The 18911-nt window shown below is 34.4% G+C and overlaps 2 protein-coding genes across 5 annotated transcripts; one reads left to right on the top strand and one right to left on the bottom strand.

The window, feature by feature from the left end:
- On the top strand, nucleotides 1–5269 carry LOC123920186 (nucleosome assembly protein 1;2-like). Of its 3 annotated transcripts, none has more exons than XM_045972377.1 (12): nucleotides 1–178; nucleotides 539–583; nucleotides 886–966; nucleotides 1183–1252; nucleotides 1336–1397; nucleotides 1511–1685; nucleotides 1733–1887; nucleotides 1973–2016; nucleotides 2168–2297; nucleotides 3303–3374; nucleotides 3837–3911; nucleotides 4614–5269. In XM_045972377.1, the coding sequence occupies exons 1-12, from the start codon at nucleotides 68–70 to the stop codon at nucleotides 4704–4706; spliced, it is 1113 nt and encodes a 370-aa protein (XP_045828333.1). In that variant the 5' UTR covers nucleotides 1–67; the 3' UTR covers nucleotides 4707–5269. The 3 variants fall into 3 exon arrangements, with proteins under 3 accessions (XP_045828333.1, XP_045828332.1, XP_045828335.1); XM_045972376.1 differs by having other exon boundaries at nucleotides 4566–5269; XM_045972379.1 differs by having other exon boundaries at nucleotides 4201–4708.
- A 238-nt stretch (nucleotides 5270–5507) lies between these two features.
- LOC123920185 (uncharacterized aarF domain-containing protein kinase At5g05200, chloroplastic) lies at nucleotides 5508–11557 on the bottom strand. 2 transcript variants are annotated; one of them, XM_045972375.1, is made up of 10 exons: nucleotides 11222–11557; nucleotides 10086–10228; nucleotides 9374–9487; nucleotides 8522–8710; nucleotides 8282–8437; nucleotides 7305–7570; nucleotides 7127–7224; nucleotides 6629–6807; nucleotides 6255–6371; nucleotides 5508–5848 (listed from the first exon to the last, which is right to left on the bottom strand). In XM_045972375.1, exons 1-10 carry the CDS (start codon nucleotides 11412–11414, stop codon nucleotides 5675–5677), a joined length of 1629 nt encoding a protein of 542 aa, XP_045828331.1. In that variant the 5' UTR covers nucleotides 11415–11557; the 3' UTR covers nucleotides 5508–5674. The 2 variants fall into 2 exon arrangements, with proteins under 2 accessions (XP_045828331.1, XP_045828330.1); XM_045972374.1 differs by having other exon boundaries at nucleotides 8282–8710; nucleotides 11222–11548.
- Between the last annotated feature and the right edge of the window lie 7354 nt (nucleotides 11558–18911).

Here is an 18911-nt window from a genome sequence, read left to right as displayed (position 1 = left end):
GGATTGACAAAAAATCAACCAAAAACCCTTAAACCCTCTTCTATCTCTCTTCTAGGTTTTCTTCTCGATGACTAACAACAAGGAAAGTTATTTTGAACAAAAAATAAACAAGAAGGAAGGTGCCAACGTTGCCGATCTCAGTGAAGACGATCGATCATACGTAGTTAACCTTCTCAAGGTTTGCATGTTTCTTCATCAGTTACTCTTTGTTTTGCTTCAATTATAGACTTTTCTTTAATCTATTTTTTGTTGTGGTAAAGTTCCGTGTTTTTTTACCAATCGTTAGTTGGTTCAGTGGTGATTGGCGCTGAACTTGATAGGGAGTAACACGGTTCGATCCCCGCAACTGCGATCGGGGGGAGTTGGAACCACTTGATGCAAGAGCTGACCCCCGAACCACAATAAACTGGTGGTGAAAGCCTACAAAAAAAAGTTCCGTGCTTTAATCAAAACCTTAATTTTGTAGAAGGTTTTTGTTTTGATGATTTGTTGAGTTATTATTTATTACTTTTTGATTTTCGGTTGAATTTGTTGTAAGATTTCATCCATTGAGGAGAAGATTAACCATCTCAAAGAGATTCAGGTATAGTCCCTAAATTTTATAGTTTTTATGCTAGATTTTGTTGGCTGTTTGGACTTTTGAATGTGTTTTGTTTTACCCTTAATTGTTTAATTTGTCCCCATATGCTTATGATTTATTGATAGTGCTGCTTTATCATTGGACTCTGTCATATAGATGGGAGATTTAGTGATATCATGATAAGGTAATTTGTTGTTATAAAATTGTTCTCATGAGGTTGATTCATTGTGGGTTCATTGTAGTCAGTATTTTAATGTATTTGTAAGGCTGATTTCATGACCCGAAATTGTTTTATGACTGTACAGGAAAATTTTGATAATTTACTGAAAGAGAAAGCAGATTTTGAAGCCAAATACCGAAAATTGAGTCAAGAATATTACACAACGGTATCTTGAGGATTCTTTTATTGATTGTACAGAGAAAATTGCATATCAGATATGATGCTATTTTAATGAGACAGACATTAAATTACTGGTTCCACTGTCAAATTTAATCATGTTTAATTTTTGTACTATTTAAGTTTGAAGTTATTGAATCTGATTTATATGTAAACTTTTTATGTAATATTTTTATCACTTAGCTCATAATATGCATGGTTGCAGCGCTATAAAATTGTGAATGGTGTTGCTAAAGTGGAAGGGGTAACAAATGAAACTACAGCTGAGGCTGAAGGTAATAACTAGGAACGTGACCTTAAAAAGTTATTGTTTCAGTTCTTTCTCTTCTGCAATTTTCTTGTGACTTGACTTATGCAGAGAATGGAGTACCTCTTTTTTGGCTCAATACCATGAAAAACAATAAAGAACTAGCTGAAGAGGTAATTTGAAAAAAGGGTTCAATTGCTAACTTAGTACCATTAAATGCTTGAGTTATTTTTAGCCATAAAATTACTTTTGTACTGGTGTTTTCATGATGTTCTCTACAAACCAGATTATGGAGTGTGATAAAGATGCTCTAAAGTATCTCGAAGATATTGAGTGCACCACCATCGATGACCCGAAAGGATTTGTGCTTAAATTCTCTTTCAAATCCAATCATATTTTTTCAACTCATACTTGGAAAAGACATTTCATATGGGACGTTACACACCAATTAAAGCAATTGGGTAAGCTGCTCTTTTTTACCTGATGCTATTGTCCTATTAATTTATAGGTTTACTTGCTGCATTTTGGTTTTACAGGACCGAAATTGGCTGGTTCGAAGAAAAATGCCTGACACTGGATAAAGAGTATAATCCCCAGAAAAGCTTCTTCAACTTTTTTGAAGATATAGATAACGGCGATGAAGAAGAGTTCGATGAATATATGGTATGGCAGGTTATCTATATAAACTCAAGGCTCAAGGCTCAACTTTTCTACTATTGCTTGAACAGTTTAATTTATTTTATAACAGATTTGGGAACTACAACTTCAGATTGAGCGCCACTATGATATTTCGTAAGCTTAATTGCATTTTACTTGTTTGTCTCAGCTGTGTCCAACATGTATCATGATCATATGCAGTTATAGTATAACTGTTGATTCATGATGCTTTTTTTGAATTTGTAATCTTGAATGCTTCAATGAATTTTTTAATGTATCTTTATAGTGAAACAATAAAAAATATGATCATCCCCCATGCTGTGTCGTGGTATACGAATGCTGCTCAGGGAGAGGAGATTGGAGTCGTGGATTCTTCTGACAAGAATGATGAAGAGGAAGAGACTGAGACAAAAGAGGTATAATCTCAATTGGTTTAACTTTGTGTCTAAATGAAATCATATTAGTCATATTCTTTCTTTTTGGATTTATTTGCATGACGCAGTATTGCTGCCATGAGGAGTGTTACCAACATTCTTTGACACATTCTCTATCATATCATAAATGGTGGAACACAAATTTTAATTAATAATATAGTGATAGTTAAAAAGAGAGTATTGGTAGCAGTTCTCTTGCTAACGCTGTCTTTATCTCTGTTGTGAATCCGAAGAAACCCCACCAATAACCTTTAGTGTATGGGACAAATGAATTGAAGCAACCAAACAAAAAAAATTATCCATAAATCAACTAAAGTTAAAACCAACCTACTCTGGGGGAGAGAGAGACTCTCCAATCCACTATCAAACTTGTTCTTGATTACAAAGATTCAATACAAAAGAGTTGCAAGATTTAGAGTTTTACTCAATTTACCCTTTTCCCAAATCTCTTCCCGTGACCAAGAGATTTCAATGATAAGTGATTACAAGATGAAAGAATGAGTTCCCAACCCTAGAGAATGGCCAAGAGCAACCCTCTTAAACCCTAGATTGATTTTGGTGAAGAACCCTCTTCAAAACCCCTGTTCTTTCTCTCTCTTCTTCGTGTGACTTTCTCTCTCTGGCGGCTGAAGAAAAAACAGAGCAGCATATATATACTGCAACCTGCGTTTTACGCAGCAGGCAGAGTGCCACCCTCAACCTGCGTTTTACGCAGTTGACAGGCTCTCCAACAATTTTCTGCATCCAACTTAAAGGCAAATCTCAACAATCTCAGTGTTGTCAAATGGCAACTTTAGCACTGTATTGTTGAAGTGTTGCAGAATATATATATATATATATATATATATATATATATATATATATATATATATATATATATATATATATATATATAAGAGTAGTGTATGTAGCAGAATTCGAATAAATTGCTATTTTGTATTTTGAAGTGCTCAGTAAGTTTGTTTATGGTTTACGAATGCTGCTCAGGGAGAGGAGATTGGACTCGCGGATTCTTCTGACGAGAATAATGAAGAAGAGGAAGAGACTGAGACAAAACAGGTATAATCTCAATTGATTTAACTTGTGTCTAAATGAAATCATACTAGCCATATTCTTTCTTTTGGGATTTATTTGCCTGACGCAGTATTGCAGTATTGCTGAAATCATATTAGTCATATTCTTTCTTTTTGGATTTATTAGGTATATTCTTTCTCTGTCATATCATAAATGGTGGAACACATAAATTTCAATTAATAATATAGTGATAGTTAAAAAGAGTGTTGGTAGCACTTCTCTTGCTAACGCTGTCTTTATTTCCGTGTTGTCAAATGGCAACTATAGCGCCGCTGTAGTGTTAAAAGTGTTGCAAAATTTGAACAATGTTCCGTGATACACTATTCATTACAAAGTGTTTTCATGGCGTTATAACAGTAGTGTATGTACCAGAATTCGAATAAATTGCTATTTGTATTTTGAAGTGCTGAATTGTCGGTTTGTTTATGGTTTACGATGGCTGCTCAGGGAGAGGAGATTGGAGTCGTGGATTCTTCTGACGAGAAGGATGAAGGGGAGGAAGAGACCAAGACAAAAAAAGAGGTATAATATCAATTGGTTTAACTTTGTGTCTAAATGAAATCATATTAGTCATATTCTTTCTTTTTGGGTGTTAGCAACAGTTTGACACACTTTCTCCTCCACCCTTCTCAAAAGTGATGGGTCCACAGATTTCTTGAACAATCTTCTGCCATACACTATTATTTCCATGTGCCGTCAAATGGTGGCACTATAACATTGTAGCGTAGCAGAGTTTGAACAAACCGCTATTTTCTACGATCCACGATTGACAACATTCCTAATTTCCATTTTGTGTTGTGTATTTCTTCAGAGTATTTCAGAACTGGTCCATTTTACGGAAGAGTTTAGGGAAGAACTACCATCATCCTGCATTCAACAATAGTTTATTTCTTCAGAGTATTATGCTGCTGAAAGTTGTTTTGTTGTCCTAGTGCCCGATGAATAAGGGTTTCAATTTCATGTGGTTTTTCATGGTCCTTAATTCATCATTTTCCTCTCCTTAATCTTTAGTCTGAATTTTATTGAGAATCTCTTTTTGTTTCTCCTTTTGGAGAGATGTTATTTATAGAGTCAAGGTGTTTTGATTTCTTCGTACTTTAATTTATAGAACTCCTTCCCAGATACTTAACGTTTGTGCTTCATTAATACCAAAAATTTTGGTAAACTCATTAGCAGCATATCATTGCGACAAGTTTTTGTGACAAAACTTATGATACTCGTCAGAAGGAGATCCTGTTTCTGTTGCACCATTTCATCACTTGCATAGCGGTGCACGTGATAATCCAAGTGTCTCTCCCGTTACTGTTGAAGCTATAAAAGAGAAGGAGAAAATTGCTTCAAGAGGACCTAGCACAAGTAGGGCTCCAACTAATATGTCATCAGAAAGAAAGGAAACACAATCACAGGAAAAAGCTTCAGCACTTCATCAACTGATGGGTTATTCCTCTCCAAGTCAAGTCATAAGAGGTGCTCCATCCTCTGTTGAAGGAAAAGAGGCCATGCTCAATGGAGAATATTAAATTCCAGCAGAGCTGAAAGTTGAATTTGTTTTTTTTTTTTTGGATGTGAAAGTTGAATTTGTTGAATCTAACTTAAAGCTGAGAATGTCAAGAAAGGAATACTTTATTCAAATTTAAGATATAGTAATGAAACATCTAAGATAATGACTTTTTTTTGTTGCTTTTTGTAAACTATATGGGGATGGTGTTTTGAACTAGGGTAGTATAAGAGGGACTTATTGCTCTTCATAGTGTATTTCATTATTCAATTTTCTTAGTTTTGGCAACAGGTGCAGAAAATATAATATTTGTATAAATATGATTCTGGTGTATATGGAAGTAATTATTTGTGTATTTTAAACTCTGTATGTTTGTTGAAAATTTATTGTACCCTGGTATTTCTTGCTTTATAAGAACAATTTCTGATATCAATTTTATATAATATTTTATTAACCAAACTCATGCAATAAGGCTTTATTTTATTTAGTTTTTGGTAATAAGAATAAGGCATTTCAACTTGTAACTTAAGTTGTTGCCATCCATGGAACAAGAATAAAGTGGGTGCACTAAGAAATGCCAATTTAAAGGTAGGGGAAGAGTAAATGAGTGCACCATCAGGAATCAGGAATGTTGACTTCACTAATTCTAGGAACATCCAAAGTCAGGCTTACTACAACAATGGCGTATTTCATTTATATATATACAAAAGTAACATTATAGATAAAATCTTTTGAGCTAAAATTAAGTACATCTATATTTCTTATATTCTTATATACTGACTTATTATTAATTTCCTCTATAGTTGCTTCTTTTATTGGAAGCAATAGAAATCCTCTGATCCTGAAGCATGTTCAAATTGGGAGCCAACAACCGTGTGTACCGGTCAAAATACAAGAGTTGCTTTAGGAGCAGCGCAAATTCTCGAGGAAACTTTAATCCATAAGATTCACTAACACGAACCTGTGGAATACACAGATGACATAAGTACTACATAATAATTAGGCTTCATCAAACAATTTTTTTTTTTCACGTGGAAACTTTAATCCATAAGATTCACTAACCCCAAACTGTGGAGTGAGGAAATTTTGTTTAACCTATATTTTCATGCTTATCGGGAAAAATAAAATACCGTTCCAATACTATTTCTCGTTGAAGAAATATTTTTAGCTTAAAATGTCAAATTTTCACAAGTAGCATATGCTGTAAAGTTATATATTAATAAATTGACAGCTATTTTAAAGCATCGTCTTCATCTTTCAAAACAGTAAGTAAGCTGTAAGCATAATAAATCACTGTTTCTTAATAAGTAGAAAAACTCCATAAAAGATGCCTTAGCATTCCAGTTAGCAAAATCTAAACATCTTACCACATCGAGAAATAGTGCATTCATCTGCCTCTCATCAACAACTACATTAGCAGCGATAGCAGCTGGATTTCTCGCTGTTCCACTTCTAGCTGCTATAACTATTTCAGTGTCCAACTCCTGCACAAATGCACAACGTAAGTAGTGAAAAATTTATATATTGCAATCTGCATGAATGATCTGGATTAAGAGAGTGTCGATGTGTGGATGCATGTCTAGACAAGTATATATAAACATTCCCTTGTAGTTTGAGTGAAACTAAATTAAAAAGCTGAAAAATGGTCCGCAAAATAGCGAGACCAGTAAACGTTGACATACAAAGTCACTGTCACACCTATAACTGACAAGTGAGTTTATGTGTGTTACAGTACACTTGCCTTAATTGATGAGAACACTTTCTCCAAATCTCTGGCAAAGGCACTAGCATTAACATTGTTGCTTGTAGCACCCATTTGAATTAAGGAAGATGCCATCGAGTCATAATCTTCAATAGCAATTGATCCTAAGAAGACTTCCATAGCAGCCCATGTTTTGGGAGATATACGACCAACAATTCCTGTAGATTGAATTTTGTTTTATAGATAGATTGAAATTCATAATACACGATATCTCATACATGTATATGTATCTACATTGCAAACAGCAGAGAACTGTAAAACTTGTGGTCAATAGAAGATAAAGGCATACTGTGTAAAAGAACATAGCAAAGAACATTGGTTAGAGTTTCCAAGATGACTCACGGCAATAATAAATTCCAAATAAATTATAGACAAATTTGAAACCTTGGAAAGTTAACAGGGGACAAAATTACTGAAAAACGTTATAGCTTTAAGTATAACCAAATATAAACCGTGCACAGGGAAGAAAAAGCTTACCGAAGTCAAGAAATCCAATACGGCCATCACGTAGAAGCCACAGATTTCCAGCATGTACGTCTGCATGAAAAGATTCACATGCAAGCAAACTTCCAAACCTGCAGCAATATTATATATCTATCATGTTAAAAGGGGAAGACATGGGGACGTTAACTGGAAATAGATTTTGGAGTCATACCACACATTGAGAGCAGATATAAGGCTGCTTTCTGGGCTAGTAACTAATGACCTAATAGAGTCTAGGTCAGTAAGAGGAACTCCATATAGTCTTTGCATGGTTAAAACTTGCCGTGTACTGCAGTATTGATACACTTTTGGGGCTGTTGCTTGCCCAGTGAGTCCTGTTGCTTCTAAGTATCTCCTGAAAGCCTCAATATTTGCAGCCTCCTTGTAAAAGTCAACTTCTTCAAGCATAGATTCTCGTATGTCTTTCACAATTCCAACCTAACAAAATGAAACTCATGTTACGAGAAAGGAAGCACTTGTGCAAGTGTTTGGAAAGGCTTGTGAAAATAGGTTACAATTTATCCATAAGCCCCATATAGCTAACAAAAATAGCTTATGCAGATTTTACCCTTACTTCATTTTCAATGATAGAAATAGCTTATAAGCACTTACACAATAATCACTTATTAAATAAGTGTTTAATTAAGTTTTTTATTGAAACATCACCAAATAGAGGATAATGTAATAGTCAAAGGTAGAGGTAGAGGGAGACGAAAGGAAAGTATTGACAAAACCGTTAAGAGAGATTTAGAAGTTAGTGGTCCTGTAACAGGAAATAAGTATTAGCATATTAGTTTATTTTAAATATTAGTTTCATATTAGTTACAGGTCCATCAATCTCTAAACCTAATACATGACACGGTTTTATGACATTAATTGATCCATGTAGCCGATTCCATCCAGTGGTAGTGATTTTGACAACAAAACAAATAACAGAAGAATATTGATACAGAAGTTTTAAGCATCCTTTATTATATAAGAAACAAGAAAGAAAATGAATTGAGTAAAAGGGACATGCAAAAAAATGATGAATTTAACCTAGTTAAAAATTTCACTAGTTGTGAAAAGATGTCACACAAGGAAGCATTATTTTCATATTGTATTTTTAGCAAAAGTATTTACATAGAAGTGTGTCCATATTTTGCTTACCAGTGATGTCCGACTTATTTCAGGATTCAAAAACTCAATTAACCGAGCAACAACATAAACAAAATTAAGATCTGCAACTAATATGTCCTCTATTCCTGGTTTTAAGACCTTTATAACCACATCCTCCTGTGAGCCTTTTAGCCTTGCACCATGAACCTTTATATAATATACAGCAATTGCATTAGCAGCCACAGTAAGTTTAATAGTTATTGGAAGAGATAGATAGGTGTACAAATATACCTGTGCTATAGAAGCGGAAGCAAGGGGTGTTGGGTCGACATATTCATAAACACTTTCTATTGGTTTTCCTAGTTCCTTACGCAATATGGATTGAATTTCCTCAAAAGGAACCGGAGGAGCTCTATCAAAGCAATTCTGGAACTCTTGTACATACTCAGCTGGAAACAGTGTTGGTGCGGATGCTATGAACTACCAGACAAAAACAAAAAAATAATCATTGGTACAAAGGTGCAAGGCATACAGAAGATCAATTACTAAATAAGGAAAGAACTTTTGTGTCAATGAAATGATCATATCAAGTGGTACGTAAATTCTAACAGCAACTTACATTACTACTCTCCCACTAAAAACTATTAAGATGTTTGAATATTGATTATTGAGTCATTTAATACTAAAACAGAGATGTATCATAACTATTCTACCAATGAAATAACATTACTAAAAGAATATATGAAAATATCTTTAATACTTGGCTTGCATCTTGGGTTTAATTTAGAATATATTACATTTTATCTCTTTGGATAGGTTCCATATTTCTTTCTAATTCATGATTTGCTTCCTATTTTCATTAGGACTAGGAGTCTAGTATTAATAGAAACAGGGGTCAGTGCTTAGGATTAGTTTCCACATTGCTTTATATTTCATAATTTGTGTCCTCAATATATTAGGATTTGAAGTATAGTAGTAGTTTAAATGCGGGTTAGTGCCTAGTCATTGGTGTAAACAACCATAACACAATTTGAGGTCATTAATCTTTTTTCCCCTCCATCCTTACCTAAAACTGTATAATTTCAACAATTATAAAACACATACTGAGAAGAGTGAGAAGGAAGTAACGGTATCCACTTATACCTGTCCTAATTTGATGTAGGTTGCCCCAAGGCGTTCAAACAACCTCCTCAAATAAAAGGGGGACAGTAGACCAAGTTGCAATTCTGTCGGTAACCCAGCAGATGAATTTGTTGACTGCAAAATAATGCAAGAATGCTAAGCAACTGTCTTTTTTTATTGAAAAAACAAAAATATAATGTCAAGAGAGAAAGAAAAGACACAAACTACTATTCAAAAGGAATAAGGAACAGATGCGTTTTTTTTTCATTGACAAAAAACAAAAGGTTGGCAGTGTATACACCAGCAAGATAATGTATACACTATACACCATCAAGATATCTCAGACCTATATATTTTAAAATAATCCTGCCATACCATCAGTGTTGTCAATTGCAGAAAATAGCAGTTTTTTCAAATTTTGTTACACGATAGTGTTGTAGCTGCCATATGACAATATTTTATTTTGTACTAATTAGTGTATCGCGGAACAATAGTTGTTTACTCAAATTCCCCTGCGCTATAGTGCCACTATAACCGCTGTTTAACAACCTGCATAGTGCATACCATACCAACCTGTGCTTCACAAAAATGAGCATGTGCTAATTTAACAGTGAAACTATATTCTTTCATCGAGAAGTTAGTCTAATATGTGACTTGGCCACAAACTTCAAACAAGGTAAAAAAACATTAAAACTTATGTCTAGAAAATAAACAATATAGAATGTTAGTTTACCTTTGATACATCAGTTAACCACTCTTGACCAACCCCAAGAAAGGCTTGAACACCTTGAGCCAACCTAAGAACACCCCTAGGACCTGTGTCCACAGATGTCTGGACAATGTCCTCCACAAGCTTGGGCAGCTTTTCAATACTATCTGACATAATATAAGCACACAAATTATAACCATTTCAGCACAAAAATTCAAAGCATTCCACAGCCACAGAGTAACTTACATTAATTTGAGAAAGAAAAAAAAAATATTTTTATTAACAATTATTAGCTTTCACTTTCTAATAATAAAATGATACAAATTTTTATATTCATAAAATTGTAAAAATAAACAATGTTCTAATAGGGTGAAATATTTGGAACTGGATCCAGCAGTCACATACTTCCAGATTTAAAAAAACTAAAAATTGAACGAATGACATGATAGATAATCATATAATATTTCAATCCCTTCCCCTCCAAAACCCAACTCCCAAAAACACAGCCTTAGTGACAGTTTCAACTGCTTTAGTTCATTTGTTAGTCCCTAATACAAATACTACTTGTCTCTACATATAAGACCTTTTGAGTTTTTTCTGTCCCTTTTCATAAGACATCTTTTAAATTTTCATCTGCAATTATTATTGTTTTACCAATATATCCTCTTTTTTTTTTGGCGTAAACCGAGTATCTTCTGCACGCAACTATACAGCCTAATCTAGTTCGGGGTCAGTTATGGCATCAACTGGTTTCATTCAGCCCCCTCCCGATTGCAGTTGTGGGTACTATATCTCTAATTATGTTACATCGTTTTCTGCAATATGTAATAAATAAATACTCCAATGTAAACATTAACTAATTATCCCTGTTAAAGTATAAACTTGTAAAAACAATACAAATCGTCATCAAATTTAATACAACAACCAACATTTATAGAGGTAGTACCTCTCTTGCATCACTTCAGACTCAGAATCAATAATGTTCAGATATTTTTCTTTTCTGTTTCTCTAAATTCTATGAACAAGAATTCTAAAAATATTTCTGAAGATGATTTGTTGAAATTAGAATACATAATTGGAAAGTACTTTTTACTAAACTAAATTTTTGGTAATTTGTTGTTGTGAATGAGTAGAGATTAGAGAGAATTGAAGGAAGAAACCTTGGAATCGACGAGAGGAGAAAAGGTCCTGAGTTTGAGCATAGCGAGCGAAGAGAGTGAATCCCTTTGACTTGGAATGAACATTGAGCTTGATGAAGGAAGGAGGTGCGAATGGGAAACGAAGATGATGGTGATGATGATGATGAACCAATGGTAAAGTGCCACTTCTCAACCCTGAAACCGCCATGGCCATGGATGATGAGAGGAGAAGAGTAGTGACGTGGAGCAATGTTTTAGTTTTAGTTTATGGCTCTGCTCATTTCTTCTTCGTCAATTTTTGGCTTTCTGTTCAGATTTTTTAATTTCATTCACTCTGCTTGGAAAATGTCTCTACCAGGAATATTTTATTTTTTAAAAATACTTTAATCTAGAATATATTTACTATCTTTTAAAAATTAACACCCTTTATAAAAATAAAATTAAAAAAAAAAACAAATTGGGGCTCAAGTCTTTCACGTGCTCTCGGCCTTCTAGTTCAGATTAGGGCTGAAAATGAGTCGAGTCGAGTCAAATCTGTATGAGCTCGACTCGACTCGATAAGAATTGGTTTCGTTCGAAATTCGGCTCGAGTTTAACACGAACTTTTTTTTCGGCTCGAGTTTGGCTCGTTTAGAATTAAAGAGAAGTTCGGTTTTGTTCGTTAGGTTCAAGTAGTTTTCAACTCGAAACTCTGTTAGGAATAGACTTATGTGCTTAGGCTTAGTGTTGTGTGGCTTGGCTTGTGCAGCAAGCAGCATGTTGCAGGCGCGCGCGCAAGGCTGGCCTGGCCTGCTGTTGGGCTTAGGCTTGGCTTGGCCAATTTGCTAGTCTAAACAATTGAGTTGTAAATAAGCCTATATAAGGCATTGCCTATGATGAATAAGATGAGAGATTCCACTTTGCAATTAACAAGTGGTATCAGAGCCTAAAAGATCTAAACCTGAGGAAAGAGAGAAAACTGCAGTTTTCCCAAGAACAAAACCGTTATAACCGTTTTTTTTCGCGCGAGCTTCTTCTTCATCTTCAAGCTTCTTCTTCAAGCTTCTTCCTTGATCCATTAATGGATGAATCCAAACACTCACAGTCTCGTGTTCCAAAGTTTGATGGACATTATGACCATTGGTCAATGCTCATGGAGAATCTCATTCGTTCCAAAGAACTTTGGTCCTCAATTGAAGATGGAGTCACGGTGGCACCTGCAAACGCCACAGCTGAAGAAATTCAAGCTGCTAATGCTAGCAAGCTGAAGGATTTGAAGGTGAAGAATTACTTGTTTCAATCGATCGATCGTTCCATTCTTGATACGATTCTTGATCGTAATTCCTCCAAAAGTATTTGGGATGCGATGAGAAGAAAGTATCAAGGTTCTACAAAGGTAAAGAGAGCTCAGCTGCAAGCTCTGAAGAGAGAGTTTGAGGTTCTTGAAATGAAGGAAGGAGAATCTGTGGAAGATTACTTTTCAAGAACCCTAGCTATTGCAAATAGAATGTCTGCACAAGGTGAAAGATTGCAAGAAGTTGCAATTGTTGAAAAGATCCTGAGATCCATGGTGACAAAGTTTGATTATGTGGTGTGTTCAATTGTGGAATCCAACGATGTAACTACAATGTCAATTGATGAATTGCAGAGTAGTCTAATTGTGCATGAAGGAAGGATGAAGAAACCTTCAGCAAAATCACAAGTGAACACAGAAGAACAAGCTTTGAAAGTTTCACAAGGAAGAGGATCTGGATCTGGTAGAGGGAGAGGAAGAAATTCCAATAGAGGTCGAGGAAGAGGTAGACAAAGCAAAGAGATGGTTGAATGCTACAACTGTCACAAGCTAGGTCACTATCAATCTGAATGTCCAGATTGGGAAGGTAATGTCAACTATGCTGAATTTTATGATGGTAATGAAGAATTATTGCTTATGGCTAAAACTGAACAGCAATTCTCTGATACAATTGGAAAATCTGAAAATTGGTTTCTAGATTCTGGTTGTAGTAATCATATGATAGGACACAAAGAATGGCTGTTTAATTTTGATGATAGTTATAGTGACTCTGTGAAGTTGGGGGATGATTCAAAGATGCCTGTGAAAGGGAAAGGCAACATCAAACTCAGCATTAATAACATTGTTCATGTGATTAGCAATGTATATTATGTGCCTGGTTTGAAGACCAATCTTCTGAGTATTGGTCAGATACAGCAAAAACAAGTTTCAGTGGTGTTTAAGAATGATGAATGTAAGGTGTATCATGATGATAGAGGCTTATTGTTCACTTCACACATGTCTAAGAATAGAATGTATGTGATCTCTGCACCTGTTATAATGCCTATGTGTCTGCAAACTGCCAAGCAAGAAAGCACCCAGCTATGGCATGATAGATATGGCCACTTGAGTTTTAAAGGGCTCAATACCTTGTCTAAGAAGCAAATGGTGAGAGGTCTACCTGAGTTAGAAGACTCTGATGAGAATTGTAGTGATTGCTTGACTGGTAAGCAACACAGAGACATCATCCCTAAACAAGCCAATTGGAGAGCTAGTGTGAAGCTTGAGCTCATTCACTCTGACATCTGTGGGCCTATATCACCTCAATCCAATGGTGGATGCAGGTATTTTATGACATTCACAGATGACTTTAGTAGAAAGACTTGGTGTTACATGTTAAAAGAGAAATCTGCTGCATTTGAAGTTTTCAAAAGTTTTAAAGCATTGGTAGAAAAAGAAGCTGGTTGTCCTATCTTATGCCTTAGATCTGATAGAGGAGGAGAATACACCTCTAATGAATTCAATGATTTCTGCAGCAATGAAGGGATAAAGAGGCAATTGACTGCTGCATACACACCACAGCAAAATGGTGTGTCTGAAAGAAAGAATAGGACCATTCTAAATATTGTAAGAAGTATGATCAGTGCTAGAAAGGTACCTAAGTCATTTTGGCCTGAAGCAGTCAACTGGGCAACATATCTTATGAACAGGAGCCCTACTTTTAGTGTTAAAGACATGACACCTGAAGAGGCTTGGAGTGGTAGAAAACCATCAGTAAATCACTTTAGAGTGTTTGGCTGTCTAGCTCATGTTCACATACCTGACAGTCAGAGAAAGAAGCTTGACAGCAAAAGCAAGAAATGTGTTTTGCTGGGAGTAAGTGATGTATCCAAGGCCTATAAACTCTATGATCCAATTGACAAGAAAATAATCACTAGCAGGGATGTTGTGTTTGAAGAGTCAAAAGGATGGGAATGGAACAAGCTATCACAGACACAAAGTACAGATAATGATGACTGGTCCAATGATGAAGCAGAAGATGATTCAGTTCATGAAGATATTCCAATTGAGCCAGTCAATGAAGGTGATGTAAATGCAGCAGGCAACAGTGAAGATGATGACATGATTATAAGTAATAACACCAATGATAGTGAAGGTAATAGTGATGGAGTAACACAGCTTCCTCCTAGAATCAGAAAACCACCAAGGAGTCTTGACATATATGTAACTGGAAGAGAAGCAGAAGAAGAAAGAGAACTTCATAATCTAGCCATCTATAGCACTGGTAAAGATCCCAACACTTATGATGAAGCAATGAAACTTGATGTTTGGAGGGCTGCTATGGATGCTGAGATGGATTCAATCAAAAGAAACAACACCTGGGAGCTCACTTTGTTACCAGATGGATGCAATGCCATTGGTGTGAAATGGATCTTTAAAACAAAATTTAATGAAAAGGGTGAGATTGAAAAGTACAAAGCAAGGTTGGTGGCTAAAGGCTACACTCAGAAACAAGGCATTGACTACAATGAGGTGTTTGCACCTGTGGCTAGATGGGATACAATCAGAGCTATACTGGCTCTTGCAGCTAACAACAGATGGAATGTGTTTCAGTTAGATGTGAAGAGTGCTTTTTTGCATGGAGATTTGACTGAGGACATATATGTGGTTCAACCTGAGGGGTATAGTAATGGCAACAAGAACATGGTGTACAAATTGAAAAAGGCTCTGTATGGATTGAAGCAAGCCCCTAGAGCTTGGTATAGTAAGATTGAAGCTTATTTCAGTTCTGAAAAATTTGTGAAATGTCCCTATGAGCACACTTTGTTTGTTAAATATGGAAAGAAGGATGAGATACTCATTGTTAGTCTCTATGTAGATGACTTAATTTTCACTGGAAATGATGTCAATCTAATAGAAGACTTCAAAAGCTCCATGAAAGGTAGATTTGCTATGACAGATTTGGGCAAGATGAGATATTTCCTTGGAGTTGAAGTAATTCAAAGCAGTGATGGTATTTTTATGCATCAACAGAGATACATTGCTGAGATTTTGGTTAGATTTGGAATGGAGAGCTGCAACAAAGTTACTAATCCAATAGTGCCTGGGTGTAAGCTTGTCAAAGATGCAAATGAAAGAATAGCTGATGGTACTACATATAAGCAAATGGTAGGGTGTTTGATGTATTTGCTGGCTTCAAGACCTGACATTGCTTATTCTGTATGTTTGGTAGCTAGATTCATGGACAGGCCTACTGAGATGCATGTGATTGCTGTAAAAAGGATCATAAGGTATCTAAAAGGAACACTGGGATTAGGAATTTTGTACAGAGCTGGTTCAAGTGAGGATCTGAAGCTCATTGGCTGGAGTGATTCAGACTATGCTGGTGATCTAGATGACAGGAAAAGTACTAGTGGGTTTGTGTTTATGCTTGGTTCAGGTGCCATCTCCTGGTCCTCTAAGAAACAACCTATAGTGACTCTTTCCACAACTGAAGCAGAGTTTGTATCAGCAGCATCATGTGCTTGTCAAGGAATATGGCTTAGGAATATTCTGAGTTACTTGAGAGTGAAGCAACCTGAATGCACTATGATCTACTGTGATAATAGTTCTTCCATTAAGCTTTCTAAGAATCCTATTATGCATGGTAGAAGTAAACATATTGATGTCAGGTATCATTTCCTTAGAGATCTCACTAAGGACAATGTTATTGAGCTGGTGCATTGCAGGTCAGAAGAACAATTGGCAGACATCCTCACCAAGCCTTTGAAGTTTGACAGTTTTTGCAAATTAAGGGAGGGACTTGGAATTTGTGATCTGAATGATTTTGTAAAGTAAATTGTATCTGTTGGGGATTCAATTTAAGGGAGGGTATGTTAGGAATAGGCTTATGTGCTTAGGCTTAGTGTTGTGTGGCTTGGCTTGTGCAGCAAGCAGCATGTTGCAGGCGCGCGCGCAAGGCTGGCCTGGCCTGCTGTTGGGCTTAGGCTTGGCTTGGCCAATTTGCTAGTCTAAACAATTGAGTTGTAAATAAGCCTATATAAGGCATTGCCTATGATGAATAAGATGAGAGATTCCACTTTGCAATTAACAAACTCAACTCAAGAGTTCGCCGTGAATTTTTTTTCTCGATAAATTCTCCATTTTTTATATACACTCCGATGTGAGATTATTTATTTGTCAAATCGTAAAAACACATCATTGTGCATGACATTGTCTATCAATTTTAATGTTAATCATTTTTATTTATTATTGTTAATGTTGTGAATATTGTGGATGTCCATTAGCATTAGTCCATTAGTCTCGGCCCATATCATTGGCCCATGTAATCTCCTATATATATATATATTTGTGTGTGTGTGTGTGTGACTATATTACAATGTAAAACATATATCTTGAATGGAATAATACAAGAGTCTATTCATTTCTCTTATCTCATTCTCTCCTTTTTCTCTATTCTTTAGAAATAGTTCATAACAGTTAAGTGTCTCTCTTAGTTTCTTTAAAGTATTTTATATATATCATAAATTATTTAAATGTATAAAATCAAATATCTGTAAAAAAAAAATCAATTATATAAATATAAATGTATGTCTTTCAAAAATATATATATATATATATATATATATATATATATATATATATATATATATATATATATATATATATATATATATATATATATATATATATATATATATATATATATATATATATAAATGTATAAAATCAAATATATAAATTTACAATAATTTTTTAAGTGTTATTTAAAAATATATTTTGAAGTGTTATATACATAATCGAGCCAGCTCGTGAACCAAATCAGCCGAACTATATATAGTTCAAGTTCAACTCATTTAGGGCTCGTTTGACCCAGCTTTTTTAGAGCTTATGCAAACAGCTTATGCAATATAAATTAAGTTTTATGCTATTTTATAAGTTCACACTAGTGAAAATTGTAATTTTATAAACTCTTTTATCATAAACTAACTTGACAAACTTATAATAAAATATAAAAATTGCGTAAGTTGTTTGCATAAGCTCTAAAAGAAGTTGGGTCAAACGAGTCCTTAATCAACGAACTTAATTTTTAGCTTAAGTTCGGCTCATTTGGTTCATAAACAAGTTCAACGAATCAATTATCGAATCGAGTCTCGAACTTTGTTCGAGTTGGTTCGGTTCATTGCTAGATCTTCATTACACCTATTTTGAGAATTTTTTGGATATGATAAATTTATGGTTTATTAGTAGGAAAATGGTAAACAATGCCTCCAGCATTAGTTAAACATATTAATAAGAAAATTTTATCTTAGAACTTGTGCATTCAATATCCTAAAAGTGTAAAAATTATCCTATCAACATTAATTTTATCTTTTATTTCTTCTTTAATTTTTAGTATGCTTAACAAATGTTTCGGGTGCATCATATAACATGACCTTATGAAATTGGGGATTTTGAGTTTAAGGAAGAAGATTGAAGTGAAAATATTTAAATAACTTGGAAGTGTATTTAATTTAATATTTTTGAAGATTCTAAATTTATTTTACGGAAGAACATGATGAAAATAATGAAGAAATAAGATGAATATGTTTATATTGTTATGAATAATTTGGTGGATGCCCATTAAGCATTGGTCCATTCCTCTGGCTCATTATTGTCCTATAAATAGGACTTGTATTGTCATGTAAACACACACCTTGAATAGAATAATACAAGAGTCTATTCTATCTTCTGTTTCTCTCCTTCATCTCTTCTTCTCTATTCTTGTTATTATCTAGAAATAGTTTATAACACGTTATCAGCACGATAGTCTCTCTCCCCTCTCTAGAAAGGTATAGCAACCATGAGAGGTGATAATTTTATTTCTTGTATTTTTTTATTCTATTTTTTTCGTTTTTTTCATATTGATTCACAGCCTACGATCCAGAAGTATCGTAGTGAAATTTTTAAAATATGAATCCTGAAGATTCATAAACCTACGCTTCTAAAATATCAATCCCTGAAGGATTGAAAAAAATAACTGATTTGATCTATTATATAGTTCTTAAAGAACTTAAAAATCCAAATTTTGTTCTCCATGAAATCTTGATGAATTCAATTGGGACACATCCCTGAAGGATGTACAAAATAATTGATAAGATCTATTATATTTATAGAGTTTTTGAAGAACTCATGAATAATTCAATATATTTATGCATCCCTGAAGGATTGCACCAATATATATATTTCTCTTACATTATAATATATGTTATACAGTTCCTGAAGAACTCGATGTTGTATGCATTCCTGAAGAATTGCATAAATGATTAATTTTACATTATAATGATGTTATATAGTTCTTGACGAACTTTCTATAAATTATTTCTTATGAATTCCAGAAGAATTCAAAATACATATACATGCATCCCTGAAGGATGGCTTTATCAATTTTTTTTAGAGTTTTGGCTATTTATAATTTTT

The sequence above is a fragment of the Trifolium pratense genome, linkage group LG4 (genome assembly GCF_020283565.1).
Source record: "Trifolium pratense cultivar HEN17-A07 linkage group LG4, ARS_RC_1.1, whole genome shotgun sequence".
In the NCBI taxonomy this organism is placed as follows: Eukaryota; Viridiplantae; Streptophyta; class Magnoliopsida; order Fabales; family Fabaceae; genus Trifolium; species Trifolium pratense.
This window is presented reverse-complemented; position numbering and strand designations above follow the sequence as displayed.

Excerpts from the sequence above, each read along its gene's own strand:
- LOC123920186 (XM_045972376.1), top strand. The coding sequence starts at position 68 with ATGACTAACAACAAGGAAAGTTATTTTGAACAAAAAATAAACAAGAAG. Across the intron at positions 584-885 it reads ACCATCTCAAAGAGATTCAG|GAAAATTTTGATAATTTACT; the intron begins GTATAGTCCCTA and ends ATGACTGTACAG. Across the intron at positions 3,912-4,565 it reads AGACCAAGACAAAAAAAGAG|CATATCATTGCGACAAGTTT; the intron begins GTATAATATCAA and ends ACTCATTAGCAG.
- LOC123920185 (XM_045972374.1), bottom strand. The coding sequence starts at position 11,414 with ATGGCCATGGCGGTTTCAGGGTTGAGAAGTGGCACTTTACCATTGGTT. Across the intron at positions 10,229-11,221 it reads CTCCTCTCGTCGATTCCAAG|ATAGTATTGAAAAGCTGCCC; the intron begins GTTTCTTCCTTC and ends ATATTATGTCAG. Across the intron at positions 6,808-7,126 it reads TATTGGATTTCTTGACTTCG|GAATTGTTGGTCGTATATCT; the intron begins GTAAGCTTTTTC and ends TTCAATCTACAG.